Below are 18,403 nucleotides of genomic sequence, written 5' to 3'. Positions count from 1 at the left end.
AAGACCGGCTTGTTATCTTTTGCTGACTTACAGAATGCATTCAGTCGACTCGTTTTTCTTTTACCTTCAACTAAGATCAGCACTCAAGGCGTATGTCGTCCCCTGGCGGACATCTTTGCCCATCTATCCTATCCGGAAATTATTTACAATGCAGGCATAAACCAGCGGTATGGTATCTAAGCTCGATCAGTTTCTGGTGACACCTGGCCGCCTCAGCCTTCCTATGGAGAGGGTCTGGGAACGGGATTGCACAGACCTGGTCACTGGTTTTGACTGGCATGATGTATGGTCCAGCATCTCAGAAGTATCACGCAATCCAGACCATCAGCAAAGTCACTACAATTTCATCCATAGGACGTATCTAACCCCTGTGAAAATGCTTAACATGAAAGTAATTACCAGTCCTTTATGCACTTTCTGCCCACTAAACACTCAAGGTACATATCTTCACATGTTCTGGGATTGCTCCCCTGTTTGTCAGTTTTGGAACAATATTGCATCCAAGTTATCCGTCTTGATTAATGTTCCTGTGCCTGTCACTGTGTTTTGATTCTAAATGATCTCTCAGACTTTAAGCTCTCTAAAATGTAAAGGCGTGCTGCATTTGCTGGACTTACAGCTGCTAAGAGAACGATTGCAACCCGTTGGAAACCACCTCGTGACTCGTCTATTGGAACATGGACGCTTTCCTTTTTGGATGTCGTATATATGGAGATCTCAACAGCTCGCATGAATGGAGCATCAGAAAAGACTTTGGACACTTGGGTCAACATTGCTGATTCTTTGAAAAATATGCTGTAGATGTGTGCTATCGCCCCTTACTTCTATCTGCGCATGTGTTTGGTCCCTGTCAATGTTATTTGTCTGTCTGTCTGTCTCTTGTGTTGTGTGTATATTTATGTCCCCCCCCCCCATCTTTCCTCTCTGTTTTATGGTTCTGAGAGACTCCTTTTGTCTCAGCATATTGTTTGTAATTTGAAAGGGCACCATGTCTTGGTGTTCCGCCACCTTGTGTGATTATGCTAAATAAAAAAACATTTGATCGCAAAAAAACCCCAAATGGTGCGGCTAGATCCGACCACGGACTGCATATAAGGAGCGGACGCAGTCGCCATGACGCCACCCGTTGGTTTGATGGGCTTGGTTAGAGACGCCGTGTATTATTACATTACATAACTGACGCTTTTATCCAAAGCGACTTCCAATCATACACCGTAGACCGAGCTACGGGGAGCAGTTCAGGGTTAAGAGTGTTGCTCAAGGGCACTGCGACAAAGTCAAACTCCTCTTTTTGGTCTGTTTGACTCTTAATGGAGCATCATTTACGAAATGAACTTCACGCTGCAGACTGGAGACCATAAACACACTCATTTATCCAACAGGAGCAGTCGCCCCCTGCTGGGCAGGAGAGAGAATGCAGGTTTAAGACCGAAGAACTATCTTCACACTCCTCGAGCCTCAGTTCAGCACGGGGAGAGATTATGAGTAAAGGCCCAGAGGCGGTATCAAGAGTGACATGGTCCACATGGAGAGGAGGTCCAGGTGGATGCACGGGTCAAACAAACAGAGTCCTCATTGAGTTATTTTAACGTACCTAAACGACTTAATTCAAGTAACAAGCGTGCTTGTGTTAACCCAAACCAACGGTCATCTCCCTGAACCGAACCAAGTGACGCTAAAGGGGCCACTGACCTCTGACCTCGTGTCCGTATGAGACCAGTTGAATGAGAACGTGTTCTTCTGCAATTACTGTAGCAGACGGCAGTCTCAGCTGGATCTGGTGATCGTTACGATAACGATATACGCCCACACGGTCATCGCAGGACGCGACACAGTTCTCTGATCACAAAGAGTCAGAAACACTTTGCCTCTGGTCTCGGTTTACAGTAACACGACTTATGGGTGTTCAAGTATTCCATGTCGTACATTTCTAGCTGCCTTTAATGAGTAGACTGTGGATCTAGTGGGCTGTTGTCGGATGTTTGTGTGTGGGATGGTGCACTCATTAAAACTCCCCTGGATCCATGACAGTTAGCACACACACACACACACACACACACACACACGCTCTCACCCGTCCTCGCCCACGAAGCTGACGTAGAGTTTGCTCCGCTGCAGGTCTTTACGGGAGTAACACATGATTTGGTTAAAGGCGTCCTCCAGGAGGTGGTCCCTGCGTATGTTGAGCCTGGGAGAACACACACACACACGCACGCGCACGCACACACACACACACACGCGTACACACATACACACAACAATTATCATTTCACACCCATAAAACATTTTCTGACGGTTAGTTTTATTTTACATAACTTTCTAAAACACACGCACATGTATATATATATACACACACATATATATACATATAAATATATATACACATACATATATATATATATACACACATATACATATACATATAAATATATATACATACATATATATACACACATATACATATATACACATATATATATATATATATATATACACATACACATATTGTGAACATAAAACAAAAACTACTTTGTATAGATCACAATGTTCATCATTAACTTAATAAAATACAATTTCAATGTTTCAAACATGCCGATGAAATTCACCCCGACTTCACCAAATCGCAAATTCTAATTAGTCTGTGATCTCTCAGTTAATTTTTTGGATTTCCAAGAAACACACAGATGACCCTTCGCTCTGTGGCCAATCAGAGCGTAGCGTTAGCTCTGACCGGCTCTGCCCCAGAGACTCGCTTTCACTCTGTGATCTGTTGGCTTTTCTTATCCGTTCCTTTTTTTTAACCCGTTTCCACTGCCGAGCCTCCCGGGATTTAATCCTTCAAATGCAGACGGTCTGCTGCTTCTGTCTGACATGTCTTGGTTTTTTAGTCTATCCCAAAAATGAGATTGCGTTTATTTCAGGAAGTGTGGTTAGTGACGGTGTGGACTCCATGGTGACTGACAGCGGGAGAGACGGGGGGGGCAAAGGGTCAACGGGATAAACCGACAACCAATAGGAGCGCCGGAGCGCCGGAGCATGTGACGAATGTAAACGGACTACGACGTGCAGAGATGAGCCGTCTGAAGAAGAGCGTTGACGTTTTCCATCAGAAATTTGAAGATAAAAGGAGTTTTTTTACCCAGATGAATCTGCGAGCTCATGTTTGATTCACACGCGTCTCTTTTCAAACGCAGCGTGTAAAACCTACTTGACTTTCCCCGGTCCCTGTCCGTAGCCTTTGGTCTCCAGCTTTCGATAGAAGTTCCTCAGTTTAGCCTCAAAATCACGCTTGTAGGGAGCGGGAGCACGGGCGTTGGCTCGCTGGGTGCCTGAGACGATGGGAGAGAGAGAGAGAGAGAGAGAGAGAGAGCGAGAGAGAGAGATAATAGAAGTCAGAGTTGTACAAAGACAAAGGAAAAGAGGTCGTGGGGAGAATCGGAGGTTAATCCTGGATTGTTATTAAGAGAAATACACAAACACAAAGAGACACGCGTCTCTTCATCCGGCCGTGTTTTGGTTTAAGAAAAGGGGCGGAGACAGTCGAGATGGACAGACAGTCAGAGGTAAACACCGATGGAGAAGCCGGAGAGAGGAAGCGTGTGTTTGCGTACGGGTCACGGCTCAAAGGGAACATGTGTCATCATTTATGTGGATGTCCAATCAGGGTTGATGATAAACGGAGACAATTGAAGCAAAAGATTGCTCCGCCATATGGACCCACGCAGTCTGCCTACGTATCCCAGGATGCATTGCAAGGGTCCCTGTCGGCCATTAATAGTCCTCTTGGACGTCTCACTCGGAGCCTGTATGCTCTGGCTTCAGTAAATAACGCTACATATCAAAATCAGCCAAAAACATATTTAAAATGTTTTCCACGCTCATTTTGGGAATCCATGTCCACAGTTTGAAATACAAGAGAAGAGAAGAGAACGAGGACATTTTGTTTTTTGGTTGTTGAACATTTGATCTTTTCTTATCAATTAGTTTTTACTTTCAGATTATCATGGAAATTACTGTTTCTGTTTATACATACAAATATATAGTCATGTAAAGGTGATAAATCCAGAGCAATAACACAGTAGCAAACACATGTTATCTCCGTGGAGATAAAGTGGACTGATGTCTCATCCTGTGAGCTCTGAAGGTCAAACCTTGGAGGAATTGAGGAGAATAAAGGACAGAAAACTCTGCGTGTGTGTAGAAGTTTGGGGGTAAGAGGGAATGTGAGTGTAAAGCACGCTTCCTGTGTGTTCATGTTTCATATTAGCCGAACATCAACTTGTTTCTCTATTCAGTTCTACTATTAACTTGCTTCTTTTATTTAGTACACAATGTAAACTTAGCCTCACGGCGGAAGGTGTGAAATTAAATAAAAAGACAGAACGTAATAAAGACGGGTAAAGGTGTCCAATAAAGACGCTGCAGACAGAGCGGGACAGACACTCACCGGGGGAGCTCTGGGGAGACGAGAGGCAGTAATTTGCGTGGAGCAACGGCGGCACGAATGACATCACCTCCTCCTCAAATAAGCTGGAGACGAGACGGAGGAATAGTCAGAGAGCAACCGCCGCGTGGAAATCATTCCTCTTAGAACAGATCAGCACCGGTGGGTCCAATGAGATCAATATTCCTGGAAGTGGTGGAGCCAGATGGCTTTCTTTTTAAGCGGTCCGTCCGACACACACACACACACACACACACACACACACACACACACACACACACACACACACACACACACACACACACACACACACACACACACACACACACACACACACACACACACACAGGACTCACCTCAGCAGCATGACGAGGTCGGCGTCGCTAGAGAGTCGAGCCAGCCCTGTTACTCCCTCAGTGCGAATAAACTGAACTTTCTCCCTGCACACGCACACGCACACGCACACACACACCAACGGGTAAACTGACACAATCCATTAGGATTAAAGGTTCAGTTTGACTGATGATGATAATAGAAGGGCTGGATGTGAGCAAGGCAGAGGGGGAGAGAGAGGGAGCGAGAGCGAGAGAGGAAGAGAAAGAGAGGGAGAGAGAGAGAGAGAGGGAGGGGGAGACAAAGACAGGGGGAGGAAGGGGAGAGGAAAACGGAGAGAGCGAGGGGCATACTTGAGCGAGGGATTCCTGGCGAGCTCGGGTTGCCTTTCCTGGAGGATCTCCACGATGTTGGGTTGCCGTAGAAACGCCACTATCTTGTCATTGTAGGCTGGAAGAAAAGGAGGAGTGTGTATTTATCCCTGCGTCACGCGCGCGCGTGTGTGTGTGTGTGCGTGTTCACGTGTTGCATTGATTGCACGCGCGCATGTGATTGTGTGCCTGACCTACCCACAGGCACCACATCGTGGTACTGACTTCGACTGGAGCCGCTGAAGGTGCTGGACGGGCGCGGCGTGACGGGCGGGTTGGCTTGGCGAGAGTCGTCCACCACCTGCGACAAGAGGAAGCCCTGCAGGTTAGGGCGCCACCGGTCACATGTTCTCGCCCCTGAACTACACACATCATCTCTCACGTTCCTCACAGCACGGAGATCCACAATCACACGAGCGATCCGTTCCTGCGGTGTGAACATGTACGAGCACGGATTCTGTGTCCACGTCAGCCCAGTCTTCACGGCTTCAGATAACTGCTCCTCCTCCTGAGAGGCCCCCGAGAACGATTCAGATCTGGCTTTTTGTTTTACGTCTGATCTAAATGGATTTCTCTCCAGCGATTATGACTTCTTTCTGAGGTCCACCTGTGATCGTTTGGATAGGTTTGTTGTTGTAATACTCCTTATCGTCCACAAGAGGCTGAAGCGCACCACGACCCCCGTGTTCTAGAGAGAAAGAAAACAATTCCTGTTTTCTTCCAGGCGAGTCCTGATTCACCTGTGCACTCCAAACACAAGCGACATATATTGTGTTGAAGCAAGTTATGTGAATTAAATGTGACTGCTTTTCGTCCTCTTTAGAACATGGGTAGTGGTGCACGTCAGCTTCTTGTGGCCAAAATCAATATTGCAACAACACAAACTTGACCCTGACATTAAAAAACAAAACAAAAATCCCTTTTTTACCTGTTAAAAACTATTTCAATGAAACTCAAATTCACCAGAATTGAGTTTTTTCGCACTCTCACAAACCTTGAGGTCAACTTCAGCTAATCGTGGTCGGTGGTTCACAGTTTTGTACAATTTGTACATTTCTGTAATAAATGTTCTTTTTTAACTGGCCCTAAAACATCAGATATTTCACACAGCACTTTATTTTAATAATTTTAAATATCCCCTACTGCAGTGGTTCTCAAATGGGGGTATACGTGTACCCCTGGGGGTACATGAAGGCACTAAAGGGGGTACATGAGATTTGTAAAAAATATATTTAAAATTAGAATCCATTAAAAGAATAATTTCAAAGTAGAATATAAGTGTTAGTTCATAAACAGAATTGTATATATTCAATATTAAATCAGACAATGATGGCACAGCGCTGTGTATTTAACCAAAAAGGTCTAGTTAGGGGTTACTTGGCTGAAAAAAAATGTTTCACAAAAGGTTGAGAACCACTGGCCTACTGCATTATTATGCAATACACAGGAGACTTATGACCAGAACCAGATGACTGAAACCAACGTCGTCGTTTCTAGGGATTCAAGAGGCAACAAAAGCCTCTTGTTCCCAATGGCCCCGACAGTTTATCACGACTAAGATGACAACGACTGAGCGATGCCGTCATTCCTCCACACGTACACAGAGAGATGTTGTCTATCTGGAAAGGACGACGTCAACAGTGGCGTTGTTATAGAATCAGTTGATGTTCCTCTCTTCCCCATGTGACAGAGCTTATAGTTAGGGCTGAATCAGGTTTGCCCTGATATGCTAGGCTTAGACTTTACGTCTCATGGGGGACCCTATGAGACGGCATAGATCTATCTGCCTGATGGATCGTCACTGTCCTGTTGAGACCGCCCACTCCTCCCTCCCACCGCCATCTGCCTGATGGATGTGGAATATGCCTACTATGAACTATTCATACACTCTGTCATATTCATTGTTTAAATCTGTCCTTCTGTACATTCATCTATTGCATCTGTCCATCCTAGGAGAGGATCCTCCTCTGTTGCTCTCCCCTGAAGGGTTATTTGGGTTTTCCTGGTCCGATGAGGTTTGAGGTTGGGCAGGGATGTCTATGTGTACAGATTGTAAGACAAATTTGTAATTGGGCTATACAAATAAACTGAATTGAATTGAATTGACTTGAAAGCAGCACCGACATCCTGCCAGGGTGACCTCTCTGCTCGGGCCCCCCCCCCCCCTTCAAAACCCGCCTCTCTAAACATCGCAGTGCCTCTCCGAGCCTTAAGTTGACTCTCGTCGGAGGCGAGTCTCTCACCTCGCCGGCGCTGTGGCTGCGCTGGCGGCTCAGGTGCTGGCGGTGGGCCAGCAGCCCGGTGGAGCGAGAGCTCTGGAGAGGGAGCCGCGGGTCGATGAAGGTCGTGGAGCGACAGTTGTGATCCACGAAGAAGGGCTGAGGATTGAGATGCGAACACCGGCGGTCAGGCACGGATAAAGTCCACGACGTGCACACAGAAACACATCTTCACATGCAGTCCACTCACAGGGGGGGTTATTCAGAAAGAACACAGCAGAGAAATAACAATCAGTGCCTGACCTTCAAGATTTGAGGTAATCCCAGGTCAAAGGTCAACACACACACACACACACACACACCTTCCCGGTATGGTCGTGCTTCATCTCCCAGCCGCGGGGAAGCTCCAGCTGCTTGTTGGAGAATATGTTGAGGAAGGTGACGAGGTCGCGGTTGTGCTGGTAGCGCTCAAAGTAGTGGGCGTCCCGACGCACCTTGCTGATCATGTGCTTCAGGCAGGTGTTGCTGGTAAACATGCGGTAGGCACTCTGGGCAGAGGAGGGCAGAGATGTCAGGTCATCAGAGCGGGACGGGAGGAGGAAGACGAGAGAATTTCACTTCATTCACTCAAGATGGACGACGTCGTGTGGATAATATCTTTCTTTTTAATCCCCCAAATGTCCTGAATCATTTGAGACAAGCGCGAGACGTAGTGACGAGTGTCGGGTGAGCGCTGCACACGGCGTGGGGGTAAAACCGTTAACATGTCCCTCTGCTGTGCAGCACTCATCATCTCCATATGGCACGCGGCGCTGGAGACTTTACACTGAGGTCTGAAATGTTTTTCTTTCGTCACTAGTGCTGCAAAGTACTGATTCAATTACAGATCCATTTGTTCAAATTAGTCTAAAATAAACAGCCCAAAGGCATGTTTTAAATAATCCAGTCACCCAATTCACAAAAAAACATTGTTTAACATATTACATTTGAACAACCTGCCAGCGATGTTGTGACTACATGTGCAGTGCAGATCATTTAGTTGTTACAGTATGTGCTCTTTCTACTTTCCCCTAAAAGACAGAGGCCATCTGGTTCATTTGAATATTCTATGGCCTGCTTTTTATATTCTTATACATATATATGTTTGTTTATTTATTTTATTGCACCATCTTTCGTGTGTATTGTACTTTGCTCGTTTAACTGTTGACATGTTTTGGCCCCTGTTGTTGCCAAATTGTTTTAATTGACGACTGAACTGCACTTTGCGACACTTTGTGTGTGATAAGTGCAAAATACATAAACTCTACTAACTTCCTTACTAAAAGCAGCCCTGCACATAAACCAAAACTATCTGCATGTCCAGGTGCAAACGGAGGGGATCGATGCTCAGAACTGGTTCAACTATTCTAGCTCTCTAAGCTCGTCCTGTGACTGGTGACATAACATGGGTCAACGTGCAGTTGGAGAACAGTGCGTCTGCTTGTATGTCAACAGATCCCGTGTAAAAGGAGCACAGGGTCAAAGGTGACTGAGGAGGAGGAGGAGGAGCGTGTTGGACTCACGGGGTTAGAATGCAGCACGGTGAAGAAGTCGGGGCTGCACAGGAACTTGGCGCTGGGCGACTGGAGCAGCAGGGAGAGGCGCGAGCGGCCGCTGGAGTGAGCGACGGCACTTTCTCGCCGGTATTCTGCAACGAGATCAACGCATAGCGGTCAGACCGCGAGACGCCGACCACAGCAGCTTATTTCACATCCAGCATTATGCGGATATATATGTATGTACTATACTGTTCAAAAGTTTGGGGTCACTTCTTAAAAGAAAAGAAAAAATCCTTATTTTTCAAAGAAAATCACTGTTTTTTTCAATGAAGATATGATTAAATTAATCATAAACTCTCTCGACATAGTTAATGTGTAGATGACTATTATCTTGTTGTTAATGAAGTCTCTACACATGTGTGTGTAGAGGCCCATCTCCAGTGTTCTAATGGTACATTGTGTTATCGCCTTAGAAGTATAACGGAGGGGTAGAAAACCCTTGAAAACCCTTTTTATGTGAGCGCAGCTGAAAACAGTTATGCTGCTGAGAGAAGCAATACAACTGGCCTTCCTTTGAGCCACAAGAAGAACAACATTACTATTTACAATAAAAATCATTATTTCTAACCTTGTCAATGTCTTGACTATATTTTATATTCATTTGATTAATAAAAGTGTGACTTTTCATGGAAAACACCAAATTGTCTGAGTGACTTCAAACTTTTTGAACGGCCGTCTATGTATATGAGCCAAAGCTTCTCCGAGTCGAGTCATTTCATTTTGCATTCCCCCAAATGAGCTCGAAGCTCTTGTGAACAACGCCTCTAATTGTGTGTTTTTCTCCCTGTAATAAGTGTCATGAAGCCAACCTGAGATGGAGTGAGGCATCAGTTCACCCTCGGGTTCCGGAGGCTCCGCGGGGGTTTCCTCCAACCGGTCGCTGTTGGTTATGGTCCTCCTGATGCTCTGGTACCTGTGAGCGAGAGCAAAGGTGGAGTTACTAACGGTGAAAGTATAGTTTCCTACTATTCTAGCAAAATAGATTCTTCTGAATATACAACTATGGACGATTTCACGAGAAGTCCAGTCAAAGAGTCAAAGGCTACAAAAGCTGCATTTATTCCCCTATTGGACGTCTTACAATCAGAGTTTTTAAACTTTCAACGGTTTATAAAGTATACATCCTTATAAGACACATGCAATAATTAGTCGACAAGTCAATCCGTTGAATGACATCATGCCAACGACCTTGATAGTTGACTCATCGTTATTCTTCATGCAAAAGTTGAAGAAAATGCTGCTTTCAGCCTCTCAAAGATGGAGATTTCCTGCTTTCCACTGTTGTCCATCACACCCGTGGGATTTGGATCACCTTGAAGTGTGAAACAACCGGGTTGGACATTTCCGAGTTGGTAGTTGCAGCCCCATGATGCAACGGGAGATATTGAGCATCTCTCCGTGCTTTTAAACAACGGCATTTGCTCACACGAGAAACACGACTCGCTCATTGCGACATGTCTCTCTCCACAAAGCCCACCTGCGGTTGAGTTGCTCCATCTGCTGAATGGAGTTGGAGCGGGTCAGGCCCTGCGGGGCCGGGGGTCCGGTGGGCCGCTGCCACGTCGTGGTTCTGTTCACGTGGTCCACGAAGAAGATCCTCCCGTGGCTGTCGATCCGAGCCTCCCAGTCTGAGAGGAGATGAATAATTGATGGACGGTCGGTGTTTAATGTCTCCGGGGCAACATCACTGTACGAATAAACTCCGGCAAATGATTAATGACGGACGATAACACCGACGGCCGAATTTAAAGCATAACCCCGGCTACGAGACGTCTGCTCTGTTTCAAGGTCAGAGATCAAGTTCACGATGTATTTGTGCATTCTGTGTCAAGATATGCATGAATGAAATTAAAAGTCGACAGACATGCTGGTGGCTCTGGGAGACAATAAGCACGCTAACAACATGCTTAACCATCTCGTTAGCGTGCTGACATGTCAATATTTTTTCGGACATTGAGTTATGATGTCATAAACGAAAGTACTGGACATCTGGACCTGTGCGCTAGAGGAGAAGTTATTACAATTCATCCTGTGGGAAACATGAACGTCAGGACCGGAGTGTGTCGGTAGACTAAAACAGAAGCTCTGATCCCCGAGGTCCAACACTTCTCATCATGGAGAAGCAGTCGTAGTAAATGTAGTGGCAGTTGTAGTCGGGGTCATTGAGTAGGACACAGACACACTGACGACACACTGACGCACACACACACACACACACACACACGCACTCACTGGGAGGTAGAGGCTCGTCCACGCGTTGGTATCGGTGGATGTCGTGACGCACAGACGGGAGCGAGCAGACAGGATGGCCGTTAACGTGAGGTCCTGAACACGGGAAAACACACAAAGGACAGATTATTATTTGAATATGATGAGAATGGGAGGAAATATTGTTTTGCATTTCTTGGGAATTCAGAATATTGTCTCTCTGCTAAAAGCAGTGAAGTGGAATACCTTCCTCTCCATCCGTTTCCGTGGCGGTCTGGTCCGAATCAGCGGAGCCCGCCTCCTCGTTGGGTTTCGCCTCCTCCCCCGCCCGTCTTTCAGCCACGCCTCCCGCAGCCTGCAGGCTCAGCCTCCTCACGCCGATCTCCTCGACCGCCGCCGGGTCGCCGGGCGGGGGGGCGGCTTCCCGCGCGGCCTCGGCGATGGCGGCCTGCCCGCCCCCCTCGTCGTCCACGGCGTGATTGGTTGGCGGGGTTCCGGAAACGACGTCTCCCCTCGGATCGATGGCCGTCTCCGCTCCCTCCTCCGCTTCCTACGGATTACAAAATAATTGTGTAAAGAAAATGTAATACATAACGATCGAAAAAATGACAATAATTATAGATTAGAATCAACAGAGGGTTTCATCCCGATGTCGGTGATGCTCATATACACTGCTACGCCTACAACATCAGTCAACTACAATAGTAGCTCACAACATGAGGCCGTTGCCAAGGCAACAAAACAGAAAGCCAAGAAATGTTCAACTTTATCCAAAAAGGAAACAACCGTTGAGCTTTTGACAAAAATAAACTCCATGAATAGTGAATGCATATATCCCTTAAATGTGGCATGATGGTGCTTTGGCAGATTGTTATGGTGTCACCCGATCCAGCAGCCGGGGCTAGGACCCAGAGGAGACTGCTGCTCCCTGTGGGCGCAGTAATGACACTCAGCCACCGCAGAGTGGACTATGGCTTCACGTTCACTTCAAGATAAAGAAGATTAAGAAACGCGATGATGACATTTGACAAAAGACACAAGAGATGAATTGCAGGCTGGTGACCGTAGAAGGAGAAGGAGCTCACCACCGCCGTCGTCACTGTGATTGGGCAGCTCTCTGACGACGAGAGGACCGTCTGCGGGGCTGTTGCCATGGAGCAGGTGTCCATCTCTGAGGAGGGGTCGTCGCCCGGCCCCGTTCCTTCCCCCTCTGCAACGGCATTATGGGACACGGCCTCCGCGAACGGAGCCTCCTCCACTTCGGAGAAGACGTCCGGCTCCGAAACATCCTCCGAGTCCGGACCCGCCCGCAACTCCGGGGCCACCTCCGCCTCGGGGAGGCCCGGTTCACGGTCTTCCGTCGCGCCGCCCGCCGCGCCCGCGGGCTCCTCCGTCGGCGCCGAGGGCTCCCGCCGCTCCGGCCACAGGTGGAACTCGGGGAACGGGTCGTCTTCATCGGGGCCGCTGTCGTCCGGAGGTTCTCCGTTCGTCAGCAGCGGCGACAGCGGCAGCGGAACGATGTCGTTGGCGCCGGACCTCTCGTCATCCTCGTCGGAGTCGATGTGCAACATGGCGCTGAGCCTCGTGTGAGTGGGGAAGCTGGAGCGCAGTTTGGGCGAGGCCGCGCCCAGGGGCCTCGCCCCGGGGCCTTTGGGGGCCTCGATGGCGTCCAGGCCCTCGCTGAGCGACCTCTGGAGCATTGCGTGGCACGACAGGCTCTCGTGCTCCGCGAATCGACCCTGGGCTCCGACGAGAGGCAGGTCCTTTTTTGGGTAGGCCGTGGCCCCGCCTTCCCACATGCTCTGGGAGCCATGGGAGCCGGTGGGAGAAGGGCCCGATGAAACCAGTCCTGGAAGATGGTGGGGCAGGTCCTCGTCGTCGGACGGAGTCCCCGGAGCTCCGTTCAAGGGGGAGTGGCCAATGATGGACTCGGGAGAGGCGCCTGCAATGGCAGAACAGGTTGAGTTTCCATGTTGGAAAAAAAAAAAAGAGACACATTTCAAGAGAACACAATCAATCTAAAAACTCCACGGCTTTACCGTCGGGCCCAGTCGACGTGAGCTCCACTTTGAACTGCAAATGGCCGCTAACGTGTTCAGTGGGCAGACGGCGACACAGGGGGAAGCTCACCGGCTGGACTCTGGACGGAGGAACACACGAGACGTCTGAGACGTTGCACACGTCACGTTCAAGTCCTGGAATGAAGCTCCACGCGGCTCACACACAGTGTGTGTGTGTGTGTGTGTGTGTGTGTGTGTTCTGTCTGCGTGTGAGGGAAGCTGGGTGGCACCTACCCGGGTATTTTTTCGATGAGCCGCTGCACGGGGATAGTGAGCTGACCGAGGAAGCGTTTGATGATCGGTCGACTTTTGGCAAACTTGTCCTTCACCTCGATGTACAGGATGTCCGTCATGAGAGCTACAAACGTGTATTTCTGCAGAGAAGCAGACGAACATGGACACTCAATACTTTGCCTGAGAGAAATGTGAATGGGTGTATGAACACATCCTCTGTGTATGTGAAAAAAGCAAAACATGCTTATTGTAGTGGATTAGAAGAGAAAATAAAACGTCACCTCTCCATGCCAGACGGGGTTGGTGGTGTTGGCGATGATTGCCGACCGCCGCTCCTGACCGTGGTGGCTGAAGATGGGGAAGACGCTCCTCTTCCCCGGGTGGATGGACATTTTCAGGTACGGGTCCGGATTGAAAAACATTCCCTTCTTCATGCCGGTAGAACGCAGATCTGCGGCAAAGCATCAGTGACAGCGAGCTCGTGAAGAGGATACGGGTTACAGACTGTGACCTGATGTGCTGATTGGTTGTTGTGTAAGAGTCTTAGCTTAGCATGTTAGCACGCTAACGGGCAGAAGTCAACGCAAAGCCCAGCTGAGACGGACGGGACTGTCAGCGGCGGGTTTTCGTCTACACAATATTTGGTCGTACGCCAAAGGTTTGACCTGAAGGGGCCATCGGGTGAAGGTTATCATGTGAGGATCAGCTATCTCTTCTCCACATCATCTGGGAACCATGAATATTTGTCCCCAGTTTTGTGTCACTGTGCCATTATACCATTTTTGTCTTTATTGGTTGACTCTTCGCGCTCATCCCTGGAGCGCTTACGGCATATGACACAAATACAGACAATGCACATCAACGTCGGGGAAGGACGCGTGGCTATTAATCGAATTCGTCGGGCAGTGAAATTCGAGACAATCCCCCCCGCCCAAAGGCCGACCCCCGATGAGACCTGCCTGACCAAATGCCACTCAGGGTCAACAATCAGGGTCAAGCGAGGGAGGAGTAGCCATAGAACGACTGCCCCAGGGGGGTGGAGCCATAGGACGACTGCCCCAGGGGGGTGGAGCCATAGGACGACTGCCCCAGGGAGGAGGAGCCATAGAACGACTGCCCCAGAGAGGTGGAGCCATAGGACGACTGCCCCAGAGAGGTGGAGCCATAGGACGACTGCCCCAGGGGGGTGGAGCCATAGGACGACTGCCCCAGGGGGGTGGAGCCATAGGACGACTGCCCCAGGGAGGAGCCATAGAACGACTGCCCCAGGGAGGTGGAGCCATAGGACAACTGCCCCAGGGAGGTGGAGCCATAGGACGACTGCCCCAGGGGGGTGGAGCCATAGGACGACTGCCCCAGGGAGGTGGAGCCAGAGGACGACTGCCCCAGGGAGGAGGAGCCATAGAACGACTGCCCCAGGGAGGTGGAGCCATAGGACGACTGCCCCAGGGAGGTGGAGCCAGAGGACGACTGCCCCAGGGAGGTGGAGCTATAGGACGACTGCCCCAGGGAGGTGGAGCTATAGGACGACTGCCCCAGGGAGGAGGAGCCATAGGACGACTGCCCCAGGGAGGTGGAGCCATAGGACGACTGCCCCAGGGAGGAGGAGCCATAGAACGACTGCCCCAGGGAGGTGGAGCCATAGGACGACTGCCCCAGGGAGGAGGAGCCATCGACTGCCCCAGGGAGGTGGAGCCAGGGCGACTGCCCCAGGGAGGTGGAGCTATAGGATGGGGCGACTGCCCCAGGGAGGTGGAGCTATGGGACGACTGCCCCAGGGAGGAGGAGCCAGGACGACTGCCCCAGGGAGGAGGAGCCATGGACGACTGCCCCAGGAGGTGGAACCATAGGCGACTGCCCCAGGAGGAGGAGCCATAGAACGACTGCCCCAGGAGGTGGAGCCAGGGGCGACTGCCCCAGGAGGTGGGACTGCCCCAGGGAGGAGGAGCCATAGAACGACTGCCCCAGGAGGTGGAGCCAGGGCGACTGCCCCAGGAGGAGGAGCCATAGAACGACTGCCCCAGGGAGGTGGAGCCAGAGGACGACTGCCCCAGGAGGTGGAGCCAGCGACTGCCCCAGGAGGTGGAGCCAGAGGACGACTGCCCCAGGAGGAGGAGCCATAGAACGACTGCCCCAGGGAGGAGGAACTGCCCCAGGAGGTGGAGGAGAGGACGACTGCCCCAGGGAGGTGGAGCTATAGGACGACTGCCCCAGGGAGGTGGAGCTATAGGACGACTGCCCCAGGGAGGAGGAGCCATAGAACGACTGCCCCAGGGAGGAGGAGCCATAGGACGACTGCCCCAGGAGGTGGAACGATAGGACGACTGCCCCAGGGAGGAGGAGCCATAGAACGACTGCCCCAGGGAGGTGGAGCCATAGGACGACTGCCCCAGGGAGGAGGAGCCATAGAACGACTGCCCCAGGGAGGTGGAGCCATAGGACGACTGCCCCAGGGAGGTGGAGCCATAGGACGACTGCCCCAGGGAGGAGGAGCCATAGAACGACTGCCCCAGGGAGGTGGAGCCAGAGGCACTGCCCCAGGAGGAGGAGCCATAGAACGACTGCCCCAGGAGGTGGAGCCAGAGGACGACTGCCCCACGGAGGTGGAGTCAGAGGACGACTGCCCCACGGAGGTGGAGGCAGAGGACGACTGCCCCAGGGAGGTGGAGCCATAGGACGACTGCCCCAGGGAGGAGGAGCCATAGAACGACTGCCCCAGGGAGGTGGAGCCAGAGGACGACTGCCCCAGGGAGGTGGAGCTATAGGACGACTGCCCCAGGGAGGTGGAGCCAGAGGACGACTGCCCCAGGGAGGAGGAGCCATAGAACGACTGCCCCAGGGTGGTGGAGCCAGAGGACGACTGCCCCAGGAGGTGGAGCCAGAGGCGACTGCCCCAGGGAGGTGGAGCCATAGAACGACTGCCCCAGGGAGGTGGAGCCAGAGGACGACTGCCCCAGGGAGGTGGAGCTATAGGACGACTGCCCCAGGGAGGTGGAGCCAGAGGACGACTGCCCCAGGGAGGTGGAGCCATAGGACGACTGCCCCAGGGAGGTGGAGCCAGAGGACGACTGCCCCAGGGAGGAGGAGCCATAGAACGACTGCCCCAGGGAGGTGGAGCCAGAGGACGACTGCCCCAGGGAGGTGGAGCCAGAGGACGACTGCCCCAGGGAGGTGGAGCCAGAGGACGACTGCCCCAGGGAGGAGGAGCCATAGAACGACTGCCCCAGGGAGGAGGAGCCATAGAACGACTGCCCCAGGGAGGTGGAGCCAGAGGACGACTGCCCCAGGGAGGTGGAGCCATAGGACGACTGCCCCAGGGAGGTGGAGCTATAGGACGACTGCCCCAGGGAGGTGGAGCTATAGGACGACTGCCCCAGGGAGGTGGAGCTATAGGACGACTGCCCCAGGGAGGAGGAGCCATGGACGACTGCCCCAGGAGGTGGAGCCATAGGACGACTGCCCCAGGGAGGTGGAGCTATGGACGACTGCCCCAGGGAGGTGGAGCCCCACAGACTGCCCCAGGACTGCCCCAGGGAGAAGGAGCCAGAACGACTGCCCCAGGGAGAAGGAGCCATGGACGACTGCCCCAGGAGGTGGAGCTATGGGACGACTGCCCCAGGAGGTGGAGCCAGAGGCGACTGCCCCAGGAGAAGGAGCCATAGACGACTGCCCCAGGAGAGGAGCCATGGGACGACTGCCCCAGGAGGTGGACAACTGCCCCAGGGAGGTGGAGCCACGACTGCCCCAGGGAGGTGGAGCTATAGGACGACTGCCCCAGGGAGGTGGAGCCATAGGACGACTGCCCCAGGGAGGTGGAGCCATAGGACGACTGCCCCAGGGAGGTGGAGCCATAGGACGACTGCCCCAGGGAGGTGGAGCTATAGGACGACTGCCCCAGGGAGGTGGAGCCAGAGGACGACTGCCCCAGGGAGAAGGAGCCATAGAACGACTGCCCCAGGGAGAAGGAGCCATAGGACGACTGCCCCAGGGAGGTGGAGCTATAGGACGACTGCCCCAGGGAGGTGGAGCTATAGGACGACTGCCCCAGGGAGGTGGAGCCATAGGACGACTGCCCCAGGGAGGTGGAGCCAGAGGACGACTGCCCCAGGGAGGTGGAGCTATAGGACGACTGCCCCAGGGAGGTGGAGCTATGTGGAGCGACGCTAACCCGGCAAGGACCCGAGGCTACTCCACTACCGGGCTCATGATTGGTCGGAGGGTGTGAGTCCACAACTTTACAGAGTCATGTCAAGCAGCACCTGTTTACATGAATTACGTTTGGTGCACAAAACAATTAAAATGATATGGACAATGTTTCCCGACGTAGAATTCTCAGCAATATTGAGTAGAGTGTTTGCGTTCCTCCTGAAGAAAAGGAAAAAGGAATGCTCTATTGTTTTAGTTTGTCATGTTTTCCTTCTGTAGAAAATGGGCTACAACTGCATGTTTGTGTTCAATGACAACAAGTGAGTCCTTGAACCCTCTCATGTCCACGTTCCAGCCCCCTGACCCCCGAGTCCAGAGAGGACTCCAGAACTGCCTCAGAGCACCAGGGCGTGAAACACCCTGCTGCTTTATTAATGTTTTCATCTGGACCAATGGGAACCACCGTGGAGCCTGCCGCTGAGAAAAGGCCGTATCCGAGGCAACGGATAATTGAAACAAGCTGTCGTGGACATGTCGTCTTCCTGTTTACGTCTTTTTTTAAAGATGGTGATACCGACCGACTGATAACATTCTCCGTCTTTCCCCGTCGGGATAGCACCTCTTTAAACTCAGAGACCACTGTGTTTCCTGAAGGCAACTTTAATGTTTACTCTCGCTTTCCCCCCCCGAAGGACTGCGGGAAAAACAGGAGGAGGAGATTACATCACGCAGCCAAAAGACAGAAAGCCTGACTGTGTTTTTGGTGAATGGACTTAGAGCTCTCGACGAC

General features: G+C 51.3%; 1 protein-coding gene across 10 annotated transcripts in view; it reads right to left on the bottom strand.

Moving 5' to 3' along the window:
* hecw2a (HECT, C2 and WW domain containing E3 ubiquitin protein ligase 2a) overlaps nucleotides 1–18,403 on the bottom strand; it is a 51,471-nt gene that overhangs the window by 12,274 nt on the left and 20,794 nt on the right. For 8 of the 10 annotated variants that reach the window (XR_008833150.1, XR_008833152.1, XR_008833151.1 and 5 more), the window contains 17 exons: nucleotides 13,749–13,918; nucleotides 13,468–13,607; nucleotides 13,213–13,313; nucleotides 12,259–13,115; nucleotides 11,420–11,723; nucleotides 11,198–11,290; nucleotides 10,443–10,593; nucleotides 9,775–9,878; nucleotides 8,930–9,054; nucleotides 7,730–7,915; nucleotides 7,392–7,526; nucleotides 5,347–5,449; nucleotides 5,131–5,227; nucleotides 4,801–4,884; nucleotides 4,448–4,530; nucleotides 3,209–3,329; nucleotides 2,075–2,188 (listed from right to left, as the gene is read on the bottom strand). Coding sequence is in view for 5 of the 10 variants with exons in the window: in XM_056426004.1 (XP_056281979.1) it covers nucleotides 2,075–2,188; nucleotides 3,209–3,329; nucleotides 4,448–4,530; nucleotides 4,801–4,884; nucleotides 5,131–5,227; nucleotides 5,347–5,449; nucleotides 7,392–7,526; nucleotides 7,730–7,915; nucleotides 8,930–9,054; nucleotides 9,775–9,878; nucleotides 10,443–10,593; nucleotides 11,198–11,290; nucleotides 11,420–11,723; nucleotides 12,259–13,115; nucleotides 13,213–13,313; nucleotides 13,468–13,607; nucleotides 13,749–13,918 (2,968 nt within the window). In the remaining 5 variants the exon portion in view is untranslated. The remainder of the gene's footprint in view (nucleotides 1–2,074; nucleotides 2,189–3,208; nucleotides 3,330–4,447; nucleotides 4,531–4,800; nucleotides 4,885–5,130; nucleotides 5,228–5,346; nucleotides 5,450–7,391; nucleotides 7,527–7,729; nucleotides 7,916–8,929; nucleotides 9,055–9,774; nucleotides 9,879–10,442; nucleotides 10,594–11,197; nucleotides 11,291–11,419; nucleotides 11,724–12,258; nucleotides 13,116–13,212; nucleotides 13,314–13,467; nucleotides 13,608–13,748; nucleotides 13,919–18,403) is intronic. The other 2 variants (XM_056426040.1, XM_056426050.1) reach the window with 2 other exon arrangements.

The sequence above is a fragment of the Pseudoliparis swirei genome, chromosome 2, assembly GCF_029220125.1.
Source record: "Pseudoliparis swirei isolate HS2019 ecotype Mariana Trench chromosome 2, NWPU_hadal_v1, whole genome shotgun sequence".
Classification (NCBI taxonomy): domain Eukaryota; kingdom Metazoa; phylum Chordata; class Actinopteri; order Perciformes; family Liparidae; genus Pseudoliparis; species Pseudoliparis swirei.
Note: the sequence above shows the minus strand (reverse complement) of the source record. Positions and strands in the feature narration are given on the sequence as shown.